The sequence below is a fragment of the Toxotes jaculatrix genome, chromosome 21 (assembly GCF_017976425.1).
Source record: "Toxotes jaculatrix isolate fToxJac2 chromosome 21, fToxJac2.pri, whole genome shotgun sequence".
Taxonomy (NCBI): Eukaryota; Metazoa; Chordata; class Actinopteri; family Toxotidae; genus Toxotes; species Toxotes jaculatrix.
In genome coordinates, this window is record NC_054414.1 from 15,357,467 (window position 1) to 15,379,708 (window position 22,242).

Here is a 22,242-nt window from a genome sequence, read left to right on the forward strand (position 1 = left end):
AGGAATCTATAAAAATCTACGAAACCCATCTAAACAAGACAAACCTTTTCACATTGTGTATATTAAGGCTGATTTTTTTTTTGTTTGTTTTTTTTTTTTTGTTTTGCCTTCGGCTCCGAGGTAAATAACCATCTTCAACCATCATGATATGTCAGAAAAAATAAAACAAACATGTATGCATGTAAATATGCACATGTGTATTTAAATTTACTGGGCATTCACGTTCACACACTCACCCAGTGTATGTGTGTAAAACATTTTTTTAAAAAAAGCATGCTCTGAATTTGAGTTAGCACAACTAGCAAACAGCATGCTAGTACAGAAATTTCCCTTGAAGGGAAACATTAAAACACACTCACACACGTCCATACACCATTACACAATTACACACTCTCATTGCACTTTTGTCCTGCTGTTCATTGTAATGCTGTTGTCTCCAGCCTGGCTATGTCAAGGGGCTCCTTGGCAACTGTGCTGTAAGTTTTGGTCAATTTAAGGTTACCATGAAAACCTGGGGGACTATGCAGGATAGACGGGCTGGATATAGAGGTGACAATGACGGATGACGTTGTTTTACACGCTGTCCTTGGCCCCGACTCCTCCATCACGTTATCCAGCTGTGTAGGCAGAGGGATGTAGAGAGAGACAGATGTTCAGGTATTGTAACTGACACTCGACATGTGAGTAGGCGGTTGGATGTTTGTGTGACAGAAAAATGCACAGAGGAGGAGGTTTAAGGAGAGAATGACGTTTTATCAACTGTTGCTCTGATTTGGATCAATACAGTTCCCATCTATTATGCCAGCGCAAGACATGAAGTGGTCACAGCTGATCAAAGGCATTGATTAGTTAGACCGATGAATGACTTTTCAACAATGCCCTTGATGGAGTGGGACTCTATCACTCAGCTGACCCTCCCCCCCGAAGACGAAAAGCTCTACACTAGAGGAGCATATTTAAGTAGCGTTTTTTTTTTCCAAGGGTGATTCTGTTTTATTACAATTTGGGTCTTATTTTTGATAGTTTGGACCAAAAGTTTTAGTAAAGATCTGATTGTACTCACCATGTTAAAGGAATAATTTGACAATTTGAAATGTGCTTATTTGCATTTTTAGTAAGATGAGAGGACGGATACCACTCTCATATCTGTCTGTTAAATGTGAGGCTGATTTAGCTCAGCTCAGCGTTAAGGCTGGAGAGAGGAGGAAAAAGCTAGCCTGCTAGCCTCTGCAGTCCCTTCAGGTTAACACTGTTAATAAGGCTCAAGTTTTGATAACCTGGAATTATCCTATAAGAGTGACGTACTTTCACACATATATATAAATGCAGTACAACTGCCCATGTACAGAAACACAACAATTCAGTATTTTATCAGATTTTTGGGTGTTTCTGCTAAACAGAAGCAACAAGCAGAAGCCTTTGACATGATGAAGTTGTGCAGCCAGTCACTTTGCGCTTTTGTATTGACAGTGGAGAAATCCAAAACAGCTAACTCAGTCGCTTGGTTGCATAAACAGGAGGACTGTTTGTGAAAGTATGAGCAGAGGATGACAGGTCGAAGCTCCTAAGCTTTTGATTTTCCACTAGGTTTGATTAATATTGATGTCAGAGCAGCAGGAAATGAAGGAAATGGGACAGGAGGGAAAGAACAGTTGATTGGATCAACTAGAATGGGCAGGTGGAGTAACAAAAAAAGAAGGTCTAAAGTGATGTGCCAATCATTTCACATTACTTTACACTTACTTCTACAACACCTGAGCAAGACAGATGGAAAATAATAAGATAAAGGATAAGGCTGGAGCAACATCACTACCTACAGTGTCTCGGGAGGTAGGTAGTGATGTTTTCTTTTTCTTGTTACAACAGCATACAAAGTAATTGTGTTACAACAAGAAAAGTTGTATTAGTGGAAACATTGATTTTGTGCGGCAAGAAAGTTTTGGGACATAACAAGCTGAACTGATAAACTGATATGCTGTCAAAGCAGGGAAAGTTTCTTGTTAAGATGAAATACTTTTGTGTGTTTTCACAAGAAGACAAACTTATTACATGAAAAATATAGCAGTACAGACTGGACTACACTGCAATAATAGGATAAATTTGCTGTTGCTTTCATTTTTTCATGGAATTTGCAGATTTTCTTGTTATAAAAAAAACTAAACAAACAAACAAAAAAAAAAAAAGATGCCACATCTACTGCACAGAGCAAGAGGCAGATGATCAGTGGACTCTTACAGTAGCAGGCAGATGACTAGTTGGATGTAGACTGATGTCCGACATGGAGATGTCTTCAGGCTCTGTCAGAGTCTGAACAGCACGCACATAAACACAGTCATTTAGTGTTAGTTATACACAAAAGATCTTTTGTACCATTTGGGCCTTTAGGTCTACTAAATAGAGAGACTTCAAATTGGGATTTGACCTGGGACCTTTCAGATAAAGGAGTATCTCACTTGAAAAGTATGTCATGCTGTTTTCTCCCAGCGTCCCCGTGACAGTCATATGTGCCAATTGCAACAACTATCAAAGAAAACGAAGGTATCAAAGATTTCACGAGTTTCTTGAACCAAAGTCATCAAAATTCACACTTAAGATAACAGGTTGGCATTTTTTGGAAATACACAGAATTTGTCACAGTTTTCTTGTTGAGAGTCAAATGAGCAGATTGATATCACTCTTGCATCTGACTGTTAAATATGAAGCTGGAGCCAAGAGATCGTTAGTTTCTCTTGTAATAAACACTGGGAATGTGGGGAAACAGCTAATCCAGCAAATGGTTTCCCTTTGTTTCCAGTCTTTATAATGTTGTTTGTCTGGATATACATATTTAGTGTCCAGGCAGGAAAGAAAATGCATGCATTTTTTTGCCAAATTGTGAAATTCGGAGATGCAAAAAAAAAAAATAATAAATAATAATAATAATAACTACGCAACTGGATGAAAGTGATGTTCTGCAAGAGTACATGGAGGTAAACTGCAATTCTAAATAGAAATAAAAGTATATACATCCTCTGCTCTGTGCAGAGATGGAAGCAGATGGAGGTCAGAGACTCCCAGAGTCTTCGTCCGCCAACAAGCACAGTATGTTGAAACATGGGGTTGTGCGATGCAAGCTGTGGATTAAGTCTGAAACACCCAGATTACTGGATTATTTTTTGGACCCTCTGTAATGGAGTCCCCAGTGAACCTGACCTGCATGGCAGTACGCCTGTGTGCATGTGTGCGTATGTGAGTTGCTTGTGTTTTTTTTTTTCTGTGAAATAAGATGATTACAGAGAGAAGGAAATGCTCCATATATTGGCTGTCCCACATAGCATGACCTCTTGCTTTTCATTGGTCACGGCAGCAGGATGCTTTTTATATGAATCACCATTCATATAAAAGTTGTTGGGTTTTTCACCAAACCTCAACATTAAATTATTAATATTAAAATGCTAACAATCACATTTCAAGCAAATATTAAAGTAAGCTCACTTGCTGTACATCACTTACTTTTCCTTTCAAACATAAACATGATGTCTATTGACTTTAACAAGAGTCCAAAACAACGTGACCTCACTTCCCATATTTAGGAGGAGAGGATTTAGATTGGCCTTGACATAATAGCAAAACATCAATCAAAAATATCATAAAACTAATGTGAGAAAATTTGAACAGTCAGTGTATGACTTTCTGACTGCTTAAATCTTCAGTGTGTATTACAATATGTATGCAGACATGACATGAGCGAGGCCTCTATACTCACAGTGATCTGTGAGAGGTGACATATGGCCGGGTCAGTGGAGTTGTGGGCGGCAGTTTTCTCAAACTCTCCCGTGTTGTAACCTCTCACCTTTAACCTCTGGCTTGAATGGCGCACCTGTTTGACATCACCAGACAACTGACGGGTGACAGGCGTCCGAGACGAGCAGTCCTCCTCCGTGTCTGAGAAGTGGGCCTGTGACAGCACGCGCGTACACACACAGACAAAATCGCAGACGCACGAGACTAAAATCAGCAACTCGTAATTCAAAGCATTTGTCGTAGGACGTGTAAGACAGAGACATACCATATTAGATATGAGGTACACTCACTGATTCGCTCTCAGACTGGGAGGAGTGGCGGGGCTTGTTGGGGAGTTTGCTCTCAGATTGACTGGTGAGGGTTGATCGGCGGGTGGACTGGAAGCTGCTGCTGCTGAAACGGTCTCTGCCGGTAATGCATAGCAACACCCCGAGGTAGGGAATATACCTGCTCAGTGCTGACCTGAGAGAGAGAGAGAGAGGGGGAGAGAGAGAGAGAGAGAGAGAGAGAGAGAGAGAGAGAGAGAGAGAGAGAGAGAGAGAGAGAGAGAGAGAGAGAGAAATATTCAAACCCATAATCAAATCAGTTTTATGAGATGATGGTGAAGTGTGGGGAGCCCTGACTTCCATGGATGTTGAACTGAATTAGCCCAATTTCCTCTTTTTAGTAGGATCCAAAAAAGAGCAATCAAATTGTATAAGCACATTAAAGCCAGTGACCCCAGCTCTGACATTACATAGCTCTGTGTTGCCAAGAAGAGGAAACAGAAAAGTCCCCTAAGCCAGCTGTTACGAGGCTTTGCTCCTTTAAAGCTGCATTTATAGTGTGTGTTAGGGGGTTGTGGCATAGCTACTGAGCTTACTGAGCGTGTAGGCTGTGGCATAGCTGAGGTAAACCTTCAAGTCAAGTCAACTTTTACGTGTATAGCCCAATATCCCAAATTGCCTTCAGGGGGTTTACAATCTGTACAGAAAACAACATCTTTTATCGTTAGACTCTTCATTAAAAAAAAGAAAAAACTGACCGAAAAAAGAAAAAAGAAAACACTCTTTAGCAGGAAAAAAAGGAAGGAAGAGCAGCAGAGGGGGATCCCTCTTCCAGGACAGACAGACAACCCCCTCAAGGCAATTCGTAAAACGTTTAACGACACTACACCAATGACAGAGATAGCACATGCAGACCAGAAGAAGTGTGACTGGTCGGATTAGAAATGAGGAGAGGGAAGACAACCACGTTAACTACGGTCAGATGGAGTGACCACACCCTAGCTATTGAGACCGGTGGACACAGACAAGTCTGGCAAACCAGAGAAAACAGAGTTCTGCCAACGTTAAGTAGAGCAATACCAAGAATTCGACACACTCTCAAACCAAAATAAAAATTCAACATTTACTCAAGGGGAAAACTGAGATTAGCCATGGAGGTAGCAAAATATGTCAAAGCATGTAACAGCCTGAGGGAAAAACAGAGGAATAACAGATGAAGCTTTACTGAGCCTCTTTAGATCTGCCTCCTGTTTCTGATTTCATAAAATCATAAAACCCTTTTTTTATGGTTCTCAGAGTTACTGTTTTATTTCATTTCATTGTTAAACAACTGTATGTCTCATCGTGTAGTGTGTATGTTTGTGTCTTTCAATGATTGATTTTTCTTCATTTATATTAGAAAATCCCGTGTAGTATAATAAACTAGTTGTTTGATGTACATATTATATTTATATCATAAACATGCTTTGGCAATACTGTGCTTTATTATGGTCATGCAGGCTTGAATTTGAGAGAGGGAATGAGAAAGAGCATGGTTGAGTCCCTGTATAATAATAATAGCCTGTGTAAATGGTAAATTCAGCATTATGTTATTTCTACGCCTTTTATTTAATCTGCTGTTAATGAAATTCAACACTCGAGTGTGCGTCCTACCTGTATTTTGGATGTGTAATCGCGTATATGATGGGGTTGTGGATAGCAGATGCTTTGGCGATCACGGCAGGAACAGAGTTCATATAGGGAGTCAACATGTCAGCGTACCTGAGGGAGCAGCGAGGTTGGAGAGAGGAAGACAAATGAGAGAAGGAAATGAGACACATTCATGTGACAAGGGCACAACATCCAAGATGAAGGAAGTTTATGTAACAACGATGCATGTCCTATCATATATTTTCTTAAGGAGAGGTTTGGATATCTCTATAACAGTCTTTAACAGTCATTTATAAAATACGCACACATACACACCTACCCAGCGAATGCAGTGAGGGCTGCGCAGGAGTAAGGGGCCCAGGAGATGACAAACAGCAAGATGACGATGAGTGCGATCTTGGCCATCTTCCATTCACTCTTCATCTTATGGAACCTCTTTGCAGAGTCTCTGGTTCCCTCACAGTTGATCTTTGTTATCGCTCTGTCGACCACAGACACATTCTCCACAGTTACAAAAGTTTACTGCTGTTTTTAACAGAATTTGTCATTTTAGAGGAAATTTGCCATTTCACTCTGTTTTTTTTTTCAAGAGGATGTTTATTGTATTTTTCTTTTCATTTAATTAAGTTTGACAGCTAAGTCATTTGACTTAGACACATATTGTATTTGTGTGCACACACACACAGTTTCATCATCATCTACATTGCCAGTGTCACCCACACAGGCAGTATTAGTGTTCAGGTTGAGCAAGACAAATCAATAGGAAAGCCCAGACACATCGTTAATCAACAAGACATCAGTATCAGCGCACACGCGGCAAAGTCTCGGACACCCATGTCTTCATCAATGCATGTGGGAGTGTGTGCTGCAAGACACCTATGTAGAAGGAGCATGACTAAACATAAACAGTGTATGTGTGCATGTACTAACCGTGTTGTGTGTCTGATGGCTCTAAAGATGCAGCAGTAGCAGAAGATGATGATGGAGAGAGGGATGAAGAAGACAAAGGTAAAGAGCAGCATGGTGTAGGAGCGGACAGAAGGGGTAAAGGTCATGTAGTCCCAGGAGCAAGACGTCATCAGACCCTCTGGGACGTAGGCGCCTGTGGGAGAACATATGCGCTTTAGTGGATGGTTCCTGTGTGAGGTTTGACAGTTCCTGTTTTTATGTAAGTATATGATTTTTCTCCCCATTCCCCCCTCCCAATTAATGTGTTTTGTTGTGCTCATTGATCCTCTCATGATTTAAATCCTGTACAGACAAGTGTCTGAGTGTTTGAGAATGAGGAGTTCCTGTTACTGAGGTTCAGCAGCTCAGGTTATTCCCATTTGGGAGCACACACAATGAACGAAACTTTCAAACTTGCTAGCAGGAGAGCGAGACTCCATAACCTCTTCAAATGTAGCTGCACTCTTGGATTGTCAGCTACATGTAAGCATGAGGTTGTGAGTTCTGATAACTGATTTTTTATTAAATGTATTTGGCATGTTAACAAAAGGCAAAGCAAGATCTGTTTGACATAGTAGTACACCTTTCAGCAGGAATTGGAGATGCTGACACAAACAAAAGTGGTGAGAGAGAAGTACTAAAACAGAGCTCAGCAAATGAAATCCCCAAGAGAAATCACACTGATCAATAAAGACTCTGCATCCAGGTCAGTGAGTGTAGCTGTACTCACTCCAGCCAAAGAAGGGGGGCAGGCTCCAGCCCATTGAGTAGACCCAGGCAACAGCCACAATGCTCAGGGCTTTCCTGCGAGACATTACCCCCAGGGAGGCCAGAGGTCTGGTGATCACCACGTACCGGTCCACTGCAATCACCATCAGCGTCATCATACTGCAGATACCAAACAGCGCTCCGCAGAAGGCGTACAACTCACAACCTGTAGGAGGAGGGGTGAGGGAGGGAGAAAGAAGGAGTAGAGAGGAAGGATAAACATGTTTGCCCATGTTATTAAGGTCTGCCGCTTTCAGGATAAATACATTTTCTGGCTGCAATGCCTGCAGCTCTTGAACAACAGCTGGAAACACTGCAGCTGTGCATCAAAACTTACAATTAAGTTTTGGATGCATACGGGTAGTTTGTAATTTCTGCGCAGGTTTGTCAAGTGATCACGTCACTGCCACATGAGTTCGATTTTATTTTTTGCTGGTATCATGTTAGAAACCATCTGCTACACCTGTGCATTAGCTTCTGTGACAACTTTGCTTCATCCTGCGGTTAATTTAATTGGGCTGACTCCACTCAAGGTTAACACTACAGCTGAAAGTGTTATGAGACAGAAGACAAAAAGTTGGAGCTAGAAAGATTATTAATTAACACTGATTGACAGTCTTACTTCGACTATTTAGGTTTGTGATGAGACTTTTTGTCTTTACATATCACATGTATTTTCCACGCACATTTCTAATAAACCAACGTATTACATATTTAGCCATTGCTCACAGCCAACTCAGGCCGCTGGGAAAACAGTCAAGGTTGTATTCAGACTTGTTAAGCGTCTCCAAATTGAATTTCTTTTCACTATTAATGTTACGGCTGACAACACAATCTTTTTTTTTTTGTCTTGGCACAGTAATTTTGTATTTTATTGCAACAAAGCCCATTTGAATTTAATTAAGAAGAAAGGAGAGGGTTGGGAACAAGAGGAGGAAAAAAGGGAAGCTTAAAACACGGAGGGACAATGAAAGGCAGAGAAAAGGAGAGTAGAGGAAAGAAGGAAAAATTGGTGAAGTAGAGGGAATGGAAAAAGATGGAATAATTAACAGGAGGGAATTGGATGGGAAAGGAAGGGGAAATGAGGTAGAGAATGGGAGAGAGGAGCCCGAAGTGAAGGATGAGTTGGAGTGTCAGGTAAAGGGAAATAGCAGCAAGATAAAAGATTAATGGACAGTAAATTGGAGAAAAATGTGCGGATTGATTGGAGGACGAACAGGAAAAGTGTAGAATCCACAAACAGCATACAGCATTCGTGTTTAAATATTTAATACATGTTGAACATACAGTAATGAAACTACAAATTACATGCTGTGCCTGGTTTCATTCAGAGACTGTCACAGTTTTGACAAGATGTCCAGCATGTCTCTTTTTGTTACATATTGTAAGAGGCTGTTCCTGATAGACTCTATTATTATGCTAAATGTATCTATAATATACTGTATGAAGAAATCAGATACACATATTCATGCACACTTGCAGATGTGTGTAAGCTGAAACACACACAGACATACTACACCACACCCAGGCCCTGAGTGTGTGATAACCACCGTCACCTGTCACACATCCTGTAGTGACGGCGTCAAGTAACTACATCCAAAATCTGAAGTGTGTCGCCTGTGTGAAGAAACTCAAATAAATATCACTCAGGTATGTTTCACAATGCCGGTGTGTGTCTGTCGTCTTGACCGTTTGTGTGTGTGTTTGACAGCCCTTTTCACGTTACTGAAACTAATGAAGTCCAGATTGCTTCCCGAGGAACAGCAGATGTTCTCTGGAGAAGAACAATATTTTAAAGTCCTGGGGCATTTTGTCATTACTGCAAAGTTCACTGCATCGTAGTCAAGGCAAGATAATGAGCACATGTAGAACATCTCTCAAATGGAAAGGCTGTTTAAAAAGGTCCTACATTAAATTGTTAGGAGCAAATCTTTTTAGGAAGCACTAATCAGTATGTTTGTTTCCATTTACCTGGTTTCATGATTATTATTGGAATGTGACTTGTGGCATTTTAATTATGCTCACAGTTGATGTTGGGGGGGGGCGGTGAAAAAGCGAGAGTCCTCTTGCAGTAACCACTACTGAGAGTTGAGCTCCTGATCTGACAGCGATTGGCTGTCTTCATATAGGTCAGAACAATTCCCGAAGGAAAACACAGACCTCCAACTATCAGTGTTTGCTCAGTGGAGTAAGGAGTCTCTTTTGTCTCCTCTGTACCCAATAGGTTACACACTGAAATGCACCCAAATGCACTCATGTAAAACACACTAATGACATGTAATCTTGCTTGCACTTTATGATTGATGGAGCTTGGATACTGCAGTATGAGCCTTGGGTGCTGCTTTTTCCACTGTGATGATTGAACTGTAGGTCACACTCAAAAGGGTAGGGAAACACTACAGGTCCCTATGGACTACAAAGTGTGTGTGCATAAATACACAAGTGTAAAATGTTATGTAATGACATTAAAATCTCATGTGTGTGTGTGTGTTACCTTTCTTTCCAAAGATCCATCGCTTGTGCATGCTGGTGATGAAGAAGATCGGTGTCTGGGTGAGACACATGAGGAAGTCGGTGACTGCCAGGTTAATGATGAAAATGTTGGATGGCGTCCGCAAGCTCCGGCTCCTACACAGGCACACACACACACACACACACACACACACACACACACACACACACACACACACACACACACACACACACACACACACACACACACACACACACACACGCACAGCTGTTAAAACACTGTCATTAACATTGGACTATGATTAAATCAGACATCTCATTATCACATATATTGTTATCACAGATATGTACAAAAAAGTGTGATGAACAAGGATATTGAAGGACATATTTGTAAAAACTGAAGTCTGAGCCCATAAAACACAGTACCTGCAGAAAGCATATATGACCAGGAAGTTTCCCAGCATGCCTGTGATGCCCACGGCCAGGATCACAACGCCAATGGTGTAGTGAGCGTGGTCTGGGACATCAACTGTTGGAAATGCGTGGCTTGGAACTATGGAGCCCTATCAACAGGAAAACAAGACGGATCAGTTAGTCACGAATCAAGGAATCATGAAACCAAGTCATGAATGAACAAGAATATGATCCAAAAAGAACACGGTTTTCACTGCAGGTCTCAGAATCATCGCTGTCAAAGAAATGCGATCGCTTAGAACCTGAATGGCACTGAAAGTTTCTCGGGTCCTGTAAATTAGAAAGGATAATTTCACCCAGAATTAAAATTCTGAGTAAAAAGGAAAAGTAAAAGAGAAACTGACGAATAAATTATGATTATTTTGGTTGTCAGGCTAATCTATTTTGAAATTGCCATTTCGCAATATCAATTTGTCGTTTCAATACTTACTGTTCTTTTCCAGTTTCCTTTTTCTTGTTTTGCATTTAATTATGGGCTCATTATCCTGAGCACTAAAATATAATAATAGTTTCTTTGCCAGTTGCCATTTTAATTCTCCATTTCCCCTTTTAATTTTAATTCTGGGTGAAATGACACTCAAAAAAAAAGACAGAGATCTTTTTAGATTGATTTTGTGTTTCAGCCTTCACGTCTCCTGACATAAACAGGGCTGCAGTCGACATTTAAAACTCAATAAAACTGGGCTGGACTACACTTGTTCAAGATGAGTGTATTCTTTGATGGGTACAAATTCAAATTTGTACCCACTTAAATGTGTCTCTAAGTATTAGATTAAAGCTGTGAAATGAGAGAAAATCCACTTAGTCCAGAGCCCACTCCGAATGCACTCTATACACCACAAACGCATCCTGTTTAAATAATAATTTGATAGTATTTTTAGTAGAATAATTAGGATAATAATAATTAGTGTGAAGTGTAAGCATGTGCTTTAAGATATCATTAGGTGAAGTCAAGCGACCGAACAGTTCAACGTATTTCCAGAGCTGAGAGATAAATGAAAGCATCTACCCATGTTCTATACGCCAGTAACTATTTTTATTTATTCATTTATCTATTTTTTGTATAATTTACTTCAGTAATATTCATATTTTAGAATCACGTTTAAGCAGTACTTCATTCATATTGGGTCACTGGATGAAAGCTATTCTGATAAATCAGTAGCTGGTGGCAGCTAAGCAGAAAGAAGCGCAGCAATAGGCCCACAAAGGCAGTGAAGTAACAATACAAGTTTTAAATATACCAAAAAATGTCAAATATTCTGTGATGAAGAAATGCACTTGTGTTTCTTTCAAGCATGCGCACACACACAGACACAGAAACACACACCCACTCATTATTCTCACTAAGCTAAATCACCCTTAGCCGCTCCAGTGTCCAACCAGATCACACACGTCCTTTCATTAATCCTGGTCTCCACATTTAAGCGTGCATGTGTGTTTTTCTGCGTCTGCATTTGTCTGTGTGTTTGTCCAACATCTGTTTCAACAGTCCTACTTTCCTGCAGAGTCACAAGCTTCTGTTACTGAAAGGAGGACATTTGAATAGTACAGTGAAAAGTGATGGAGCGGTTATGTAAGCGAATGAGTGAAAAGGTCGTGGGGATGTGTTACTGAAAGAGGGACGAGTGTAGTGAAGGTGGTATGCAGATGTGGTGTGTGTGAGTGTGTGGAATGTAAACACACTTAGATCCAGTCAGACGCCGTCACTGGTGATGTGGTGCATCACACTCAAGGTCTTCCCCCCTCCCTGCTTCATTTCTTCCCAATTCCTGTTTCTCCTTTTTCACACGCCTGCCACTCTCCCTGCTGGATCACTTTCTCATCTCCTCTATCACTGCTCAGTCCCGATCCCTATTAATTCCCTCGTTCATGTCTGCTCCTCTAAATCTCTCCATCACTCCTCTCCTTCCTCCTGCTTCCTCCCATGTCGTCTGTCTCCCAGCTTGAGCGGCTCAGGGCAAGATTAATGGCAATCACATGGCGAGGTGGAAGGGGAGGCACAGTGAGCGGCATGGCATGGAAGTCTCCTCTATGTTTGTTCAGGATTTTAAGACTGAGGTAGTGGGTGGTTATATCTATCTGTACACTAAGGCTGTGCGCACGTATTGAAGCCATGGTGGTGGCATTTCTGGGTTTTTGTCTTTGTCAGTGGACAGCAAGTAATATATATGTAAATGGTTCGGTGGCCGTCTAATGCACAGCAATTTAGAACAGGCAATGACAAAAACTAAGAGAGAAGGAAGACGAAGATTAGAGTTAGGAGAGAGAGTGAGAGACAGAGTGAAGGAGGAGAAGAGAATTGAATGCCCATTGTAGGAATCAAATGAATTTATATATTTAAAAAAACCACACACGTGAATGTACATACAAGCATAGCTGTGCACCTGCGTGTTTGAACGCTTACAATTAGTGTGCATACGCAAAACATAGAAAACTAAGTAGTGTGTAACAGCCAAGACTAATGTAATAAACACAGCCAAGGGGGCTTCCCTGGTCACGGCATTATCAATGTTATAATCAGGTCTATAATCACACTTGCACCATTATTATTTTCTTTTACACAAAACAAGAGCTTTGTTAAATGTACTACATCACAGTGGCATTGATGTTTATTGCACTGAGCACGATTTTTTTCAATGTGATTTTACATATCAAAAAAATATTGTGATATTGACCCTGAACTTTTCACTTAACGGTACTGATGAATGCTGCCCTCACTGCACAGTTCTGTTCATCTGTCCACTGAATCTGCCACATGTCATGTGCAAGTTGTTAATCAGCCTATCACCGAGCTGGCAAATAAATGGCTATCTGCAACTTCAGAGGTCAGCTCATTTGTTTCTCAGCCAACAGACTCTAATCAGCTGCGGAGCAGTCAGAGGGCAAGATCACAAGAGGGCCACCCTCCTATATGGATTTGTTGTCAAATCCATATAGGCACACACAATCACATCAGCAGACACATCATGTTCATTCCTCAGAGACTCCCTCGCACAAACGTGAGTGCATGCATACACACGTCCACACATAAGGATTGCTAAATTGGACCCATACTTAAATGACCAGAGATTGCAGATTAGAGGGATGATTAAGAGGGGCAGAGTAACAAGCAGTGCTAAAAGGAGAGGGGCGTTTAAGAGAGAAACACAGAAGGCCGAGAGAGTTTTTAAATGAAAACCACACTTTTTTTCTGGAGTAGAAGATCCCATCTGTCTCAGTAGAAGCTGCCCTCGGGCACCGCTTCAGTATCAGCTTTTCCAGCACTCCCACCATGAAGTCCAGACCACAAAAGCTACAGAGACTGAAGCCCGCAGGTCTGAACTTCAAAGTCAGATCCAAACTCAACCATTCACACTTGTTGAACTACATTTGCCATAGCGGTGCACCCATGTGTTTCTCGGTATTGCTTTCAAACAGCTGTTACTCTCTCAAATCACAATCGATGTCTGTTTGAACTCCCGAGGCAAAGTTAAAGCAGTGCATTTTCATTTTATAATTTACGTTTTACGTGCAGTACAGAGGTGGATACACCGCTACACATCTGTATTAAAGGATTCTCCCGAAGGCTATGCGTAAACTAATCCCACACTCAGACAGCGAAGGAAACCGAGGGATGGAGTCTGATCTATGAGACCTGGCAATGAAAACATTCTCTCTGCTGGTAACCACACATCCTGGATGTTTCCAGGAGCACAGATATCGGGCACAAACAGTGATAAAGATCAACGCCATTTGGCGCAACACTTGGTCTCAAAAGTCGCCACTGAGCACGCAGAAGTCCTCTGACATCTTGCAGGATTGGTGACAGGGGATGAAGTCCTCAAACGCAAACTGAGGTAATAATAGGCATCAACGTGACAAAAATACATAAATGGCATACATTTTTTACGCGCTCACGGATGGTGGGAAATACACGCACACGCGCACAAAATGAAACGTATCTTCACCGGCCATAGCAGTCTTTTACAACCATTTTCTCCAGTAACACAAGCTGAGGAAGCACCAGAGACAACCGCGTTCATTCAGGTCCAGTGCTGAATGAACGGAGCGCCGATGCGCAGGGGAGGCTGGTGTGATTCATTCATTCACAGAGTTAACACCTCGCTCGTTCACACCTCCCTCATACTGTATTCTTCATATTTATGAATGACTTGGTGAGGGAATAAAAACGAACAAGTAAGAAACCTAGTGGTTTCTTCGCCTGATTTGCCAGATGTGGTGAATTGGTATTTGGCTGCTCTGGATCGGATCTTGTCGCGGTTACGCATCGCTGCGGCGCACAGAAGCTCTCCAGTCACACCAGGGGATATCCCTTCAAGCAGCTAAAAATAAATCAACAGCAACAATGCAAGAAAAGAAATGGAGGAAGGACATCCTGGGAGCACAGTATACTTACAGCTGTAGCGACTGGAGACAGCTCCATGAGCCGGTGCGGACTGATGGAGCTGATGTTCCAGGGTGCCCGGGCAGTCGGGTCCGGTGTGGGGATCCCCGGTCCAATCGGCAGCCAAGAATCCATCCCCTCCAGTCCACGGTGGTTAATGAAAGGAGGCGGTGTGTGTGCGAGAAGTCAGCGTGAGAGGTGTTGAGTCTGTATGAGGTGGTCTAGGAGTCCAAGTGGCCAGTCGTCATCGCCGCCCTGCTCTAGATCCCACTCTGACAAGACCACTGGAAGTACAGCAGCTGTAGTGGGGTGGGAAAGACGCTCTCTCTCTCTCTCTCTCTCTCTCTCTCTCTCTCTCTCTCTCTCTCTCTCTCTCTCTCTCACACACACACTCTCTCACTCTCACTCTCTTTGTGTGTGTGTTTGCCTCTTGTCCTGTCCCTGCTCCGGGGATGCCCCTGAGTGTGTCAGTAGGTCTGTGAGCGTGTTCACAGATAGAAATGTCCATTGTTCCTGTTTGTTTATTTAACTCAATCGATAGAGCAGTTTCTCTGCTCGTGTCTATACCTGTCTTCTTCTCCATTCTCTCCCAGTTTTCAGATTTCATATGCTCCTGTAGTGTCTGTATTGTGACATTAATGAAAAAAATGTGCTCTTAGCTGTGAAAAAATGTATGTTTATTTAGTCTTGTCACGTTGGCAAACTTGAGGAGTTCAATCAGGCACTATATGATGGAGAAGAAACAATTCACCTCTGCCAACATGTATCACACAGGAACCTGCATGGCTTGTTATAAATTTATATATTTTTTTGTCTTCCTGCAGCAAAGAACTCGATTTTCCTCTTGCAGAAATCTTGCCCACGTCTCCTGCGTTTACGTAATAACAGATAAAATCTTAATTTATTGTGCTGCAGTGACTTGACCCAGGCAACTGGACTGTGTTTTATTTGTGCAGGGAGAAGCTCTGGGCTTTGAGTGCAAAGTTTGAGGTCGCATCTGAGGTTCCACCTGATTAATATAATGTGAGTCCAGTTTACAGTCCTCTTTGTTTGGTCTCTAACAAACCCCTGAAGGAAATATCAGACTGAACTAATATGTGCAAAATTGCACCACTGTCTCATGATTTCTGGAGAGGTTAGCTGAGTTATTACAGAGGAAGATAAAGCGAGACCTGTACCAGGAACATGTTTGTATGTGACTCTAACTGCTCCCAGGTGGACAACAAAGCATGCCTTTCACCTCCACAGATTCATGATGACATTTAGCCGAGAGCACTCGACACTGTGGATGGACAGAACGGTAGAGAGGCTGAGTGATAGATTGGGAATAATGGCTGATTGTCAACAGAAGAAGAAGGATGCTGAGGAATGTGTGCGTGACCATTTTCCAGTGTTTGTTCATTCTAGAGGGAAGTGTAAGGTCTTATGATGCCTGTCTCGCTTATGAAATAACATCCTTGCTTCCCGAGCCTCCTTTCGTTGCCCTTACTCTGTTTGCCTTTGGGCTTGAATTCGGTTTTTGCCCAGTAAGGCACACTAACCCCTGTCCCCATAACCCATTTTACGGTTTACATAACACCATATTCCATGGTCTTCAGTCTTCAACAACAATATGTTCATAATGCTCCCTAGTGCTGTTTAATGCTACATACAGCATAGCTGCCTCCTCAACTCCCTCAAAATCAGTCAGGTTAATCCACCTCTGGAATACTAAGTGTTGATGTGAACTGAGTTACAGAATTTTGAAGGTAAAGAGTATCTACCACTTTTTCCAGGGTTGACCTCTGCATACTTGAGATCACCATGCTTTCTGCATGTCTGCCTCTCTCATAGCACCGCACTGAATCATTCATTTACTTTAAGCAACATCTCCACCTCCTCAAACACACACACTGCATGTACGTTTAGGGTTGCAACATGTTTAAATGTTTAACTCCTATCCTCTTCCCTTTTCACTGAACCCTCTAACAAACAAACACTTCCTTCCTGTATGGATGTTGTGTATTTTGATTTTATGTGTGCAGCATGTGTGTCCATGTTTGTGTGTCTGCAAGAAATGCAGCCCTCTGGCAGCTTCAAGACCCACAAAATAACTGGTCCCGTGACGGCGAGTTCTGGCTGACATTAAGAGGATCAGAATCTGGGTCTGGACTTACACAACAGTAGCATTATACAAACAACACAACTAATACAAAGGCCAAAACAATACCACTCTGTGTGGCATGATCCCCCTCGTCTTTCCTTCCTCCATCTTACTGATTCCTTTTCAGGTTAAATAAAAGCATTTTTCATCCTAGGGTCCTACGTCATCTCTTCAGCAGCTCAGAGTTGAGAATAATGGTCATTAGCTTCAAATCCAGTGACCCATTTTCAGGTCAGGCAAGTTGATGTGTCCAGGAAATTGCAGACATGTTTGTTTGTTGTTGTACATGTCAATAAACAATGTGTCTTACCTAAACAGCGAAATGAGGCTATTGAGCAACATTCAGAGAAAGTAAATTGTAACACAGTCAATTGTACATAAACACATACAGAACAACTATTTAAGCTAATGCAGAAATAACAATAAATTACAGCATAAACATCGAGATTGTGCTCAACATCTGACTGAGGTGAAGCTTGCAGTCACAGATGGTCCAATGGATGCATCCATGTCCATCCCTGAAATCACACAATCAGGATGCCAGAGCCTGGCCACTTTTGCCTGGGATAAGGGCCCCCAACATGAAGTCCCTAATGAAGCAAGATGAAGCTTTCATGCTAAGGGGCGCTGCCAAAATGATTGGTGGATGCTCTCGCCTGATTTTCTCCAAGACAAGAGCCAACAGATGGGGAAATGCAGCAATGTGCGAGGAGGGAGGACCACAGGGGGCAACGAGCTTCTTCTGTCTGACATAACAGAGTTGTTGTTTTTTTTTGTTTTTTTTCATGTGACAGCTGAGGTTAGTGTCATTTCGGACAAGAGACTGACATTTAGAAAATCTGTCTGGGTGCGGGACAGCAGGTCAGGCTGTGGGACTGGTATCACAGATTTCCCAGAAACCCCATGTGGGGTCAGCACAGTTGTAAGTCACATCAAATTATGGATTAAGATGTACCAACCTGGATAAAAGGCTTGGAAGAGAGAGGTACATTTAAAAAAATACAAGGTTGGTCACTTCATTGAGAGAAAATGGTGAACTTGTTTCCAAAATTGGGAAGTGGGAAATTCAGGACTTTGGCATCCTCCAAAATTGTCCCCAACCAACAGATTGTGCTAATTTTCACCAGGTTTCTACAAAGACTTATGTTCTACATTCATATGTATGCTTGTGTGCACTGTTGTATGTACCGAAATAAAGATGCCTTCCACATAGATGTTATTAATTGCACCGATAAAACTGGATCAAATTTTCAGGTGCAGGTTTTCAGTTGCTTTATGTAGCCGAAAGACCTTCTCCCTCCCTGCCACTACATGGCACTGTGCCGGCTTTTGGCACACGGAGTTGTGGAAGGCCCGTTGTGTCCCTATATATATACAGGTGTGCCCGTTCCTCGGTTTCTCCTTCCGTTCCGCTCATACCCCAGTGTTGGCTGTGGCCTGGCGTGGAAAAGCGTTTTTGTTTGGCGTGGGCGTAACTTACTTTGACCAGACGCAATCTTTGATGTTTGTGGCAGCCGTCGAGGCACCTGTCTCCACGTATACAGGTAGGGTGCACCGCTATCCCTCCTCTGATTCATGTGCGTAATGAGCGCATGTTTAATAGGTTTTATGTGTATTTGCGTTTCCATTTGGCAAGTCGCCGTTGTCTGCCTGCCTGCCTGCCTGCCTGCCTGCCCTTTGTGTGTCTGTGGCTTCGCTTCATGTTGGATAGTAACATATATTTTGTGCTGCAGCGTGGTCGAGCCGCGGCCTTCGAGGCTCAAACCCTGTAATCCTCCGAGTAGCTGCGACATGTGGCCAGGTGAGAGTGAGTCCTGGCGATTGCTCGGCCTGCCACTGACTACCACTCCCTGGAGGCACTGCTGTTCTGTTTTGCTTTGTTGTTCTGGTTCTGTTATTCTTTTCTGCTGCTCTTTTGTTCTGCTGGTCTGTGGAGTGTGCTGTTTTGTGTAGACTGCCGTTCTTTTGCGCTGCTCTGTTCTGTGCTGGTTATTGAAGAGTCCTGAGCTGGTCTACTCTACAGACACCTCCACTATATTTTAAATCGTTATTTCCTTTTCATTTTTCCATTATTTTCCTTGAGTTGTTTAGATTGTAATTAATTGTTTTTAATGTTTAATGTTTATTAATGACAAGTGTTAGTAATATTTGTTGTTTTGTTTTTTGTTATTTGCATTTACTTGGAAGTGGTTTCTTTGGATCATTCTGTCAGCACTAGGGATGTGTAGCACTTGGCCTGTTTTTAATTTTTTTTTTATTTTTCTCTAATGGTTGCTGAGGGCCTGAGGTGGCAGTTGATCCCTGGTGGTGGTGTTTTCTTCATGACCCCTCTTTTTTGTTGTTTAGTTTTATGGACCCTTCCCCAGTAGCAAATCTCTTAGTGCCTGACGTGTAGTTTTCTTTTTAACACTTCAATTGTTAATTATTTTTGTTAAATAAAGTTCTTGTTTCTTTTAAAACATCCACAACTGTCTCTTGCCCAGTGGTATTACAGAACCTGTGTTATATATTCAATCCTACACTTATCTCTGTAATTTCCTGGGGTGAAATTCCCCAGGTAGCGTTGTTGCAACACCTCTTTCTTTAAGCCTCTGCTCTGCTACAGTTACATGCTCTTGTTCAGCTGTGTGGCAAAATACATTTTCCAATCAGTGTGAATAAAGCAACAAAAGCAAACTGTCAGTGAAAGCTCTTTTTTTTCCAAAATGTTATGGTAGAGCAGGGCGAGGTGAAACAGCACAAAAAAAAGATGGGGAACAATTCATAGTTGTCAAAAATGAGCAGTAAGATTAAAATATACAACAGCTGAGCAAGAAAAATGAAAGGCCTGCACCACCTGCAAGGCTTTCACCAGGATGCATTTTCAAGAAATACAGGTTATCCCACACAGCTGTGGAATGACAGTGCTAAGTACAGCACAAACATCCAGTTTATTTAATAATTAGGTTCAGCACAGATACAACAGAAATGTCTGCACACATCTGCTCCTGCTCGCTGTGTTTTCACAAAACCTCAGCCTGATACCTGCAGCCAGCTAGCGTTAGCTCCCTGGAAATACAGCAGGAACCAGAGCTGGACTGAGTAAAGATGTGATGTTATAGATGTGATACAGAGGAGACAGTCATTGCCAGTTTACCACCTGGCACTGCAGAATTATTGTCCACATTCTTATCTAAGTACTTTGATGAATTAACAGCACACACTGAAAAACAAAAGATTAAAGTGTGATTAGAGTGATTCTGTTACGTTTAATGGTTTGTTCCTTAGTTCGTTCTTGCCATTGTGTGTTCCTTTTTTCAGACCCATCACGCAGGCCTATTTTTTTTTTTTGGAGGGAACTGCCCAAGATGTCCTGATTTTATGGTGTTGGCTGACATCACTTGGCCAAGCCAAGTGGAGTTTTTTTTGTTTTATGCATTGAAGCATTATGTGTTAGGGCTAGATAGTCTGCCTACCTACTATCTTCCTCGACCTTTGAGCGAGACCAGGAAAGAGGGAGAAGGGTAGATCAGAAGTGATGAAGTAGGGTCAGAAGTGTAGAGAGGAGTATCAGGTGAAGGGTGATGGAAGAGCCACCAATGAGTACTTGAATCGTACTGAGGCCCCTGAGCTCATCAAACAGACCGACAGCGGGGATTAAGAAAACCATGGATTACCAGCTGAGTGGAGAGAGGGGATCTCTCTGTTTTATCACAATGAACTTTAATCCAGAGCTAAACCCTCCACATCTCTGTATTCACAGAGACACAGACATCGATATGTAGATATAGACACACTTATAGTGGTGATATAATGTCAGATCGCACACAGTGACGTCAGTTTGATACCACTTACTGTGATGTATGCCCACCAGTTTACCATATTAATGTGTCCTTCAACATTCCTGTCTCTTACCCACTCACATAAAAGACCAACGGGTGGGTTTTGAAAAAGAGAGGAAGAAAGAAGAGGTGGTAAACAAAGGAGGCAAAAGTAACAAAGAAGGAACAGAAGAAGACAGCGGTGGTAATGGTGTCTGCAGATGTGACGCATGCACCTTTTGTGTTCTGTGTCTAAAGCATCTGATAATCAGTCACACTATACTATATTCCTCTTTTGACATGTTGCTCATTAACATGGCCTGTCATGGTGTTTTTTGTTTGTGACATACACCTATGCACAGTCACCTTGTGCCACTTTGTCACATCTTAAGGACAAATGATCTCCAGTGTGCAAAGGTGAAAGTTGAAATTTAAAAAAAAAAAAAAAAAAAAAAAAGCTTTTTCCCTACTTTTCTCTTTTTTGATGCATCTGTGCGACTTGAAAATGGTTCAGCTTGACACTTCACAATGGTATAAAGACTAGAAGAAAATAACAGGACAAAATAAAAGAGAGATGGGGTTCCATCAAAGCTTTATAGATTAGGTCAAGTCTTAACTTTGGCACACAGCAGCCCTGTTGCTTAAAAATTATCTTTATATGCTACTAATTTGTTTTGCCAATTACTTTTTGGGGAAGAAATCATTTCTGCCTGGATTGTGTTCAATGGTAAGAGTAAGGTTAAGGTTAGGAAAACACTGTAGTCTGTTAAATTTTAATAGGCTTCAAACAGTTATGGCATTGCAAAAGAGGATATTGTAAGAAAAATGAATTATGTAGTTAATCAATGCTTACTATGGATATTTTGTGACTTTGCAAATATATCCATTAAAACTCTTGTTAAGTTTGAAACTTACTCTGGATGACATTATGAGCAATGCATCATAAGCATATAAGCATAATTTCTAGGGGACAGTGGTTCACAGAGGCACACACTGCTAGCTTATAACCAAATACCCACACAGCTGGTAAACTAGCTGTTTGTGGCAACAAGACATGGGCATAGTAGGTGATGTGCATATATTACATAACATAGCATAAGTCAGAATAACCTATGGTTTTCAGCAATTGTTAATGTTTTCTCTAACATTTATCAAAAGCTCTTAATTCCCACGAGACAGCCTGTTTGAAGGTGCACAGATGATAAGAGGAAGGCAGGCAAAGAGAAAGAAGAAAGTGCCCTTTGTGTTCAGTCAGAAGACAACATGTCAGATACCAGCAGATTCCTCTTCCTGGTGAGTCCACCCGTCTCCTTCTTCTGGTCCCTAACCAAAACTTGTGACTACAGGTCAAGGCGAGTCAAATTTATTCTGAAATTTATTATGAATACCACAAAAAAAGCTAGAGCATCAATGACCTGGAGACTAGCTGTCTGAGACCACAAGAAAAAAGTAAGGCATTAGGGTTAAAAAGGAAGAAACCATAGGAAAGGCAGCTCAGGGAGAGTTCAAGTCAGTGGGGGTCGTGAGATGGACAACAGCAATTAGACAACAAAC

General features: G+C 41.8%; 1 protein-coding gene across 1 annotated transcript; it reads right to left on the reverse strand.

Annotated features, from left to right (window-relative positions):
• Nucleotides 1–416: 416 nt before the first annotated feature.
• On the reverse strand, nt 417–14,880 carry LOC121201400 (melanopsin-A-like). The gene is made up of 11 exons (XM_041067223.1): nt 14,758–14,880; nt 10,314–10,450; nt 9,910–10,043; nt 7,378–7,581; nt 6,630–6,801; nt 6,019–6,180; nt 5,703–5,810; nt 4,074–4,245; nt 3,746–3,937; nt 2,236–2,307; nt 417–617 (listed from the first exon to the last, which is right to left on the reverse strand). Exons 1-11 carry the CDS (start codon nt 14,878–14,880, stop codon nt 417–419), a joined length of 1,677 nt encoding a protein of 558 aa, XP_040923157.1.
• Between the last annotated feature and the right edge of the window lie 7,362 nt (nt 14,881–22,242).

Coding starts and splice junctions, on each gene's coding strand:
- LOC121201400 (XM_041067223.1), bottom strand. CDS start 14,880: ATGGATTCTTGGCTGCCGATTGGACCGGGGATCCCCACACCGGACCCG. Junction 10,044..10,313: donor GTCATATATGCTTTCTGCAG/GTACTGTGTTTT, acceptor GTGCCTGTGTAG/GAGCCGGAGCTTGCGGACGC. Junction 2,308..3,745: donor GTCACCTCTCACAGATCACT/GTGAGTATAGAG, acceptor CGTGCTGTTCAG/ACTCTGACAGAGCCTGAAGA.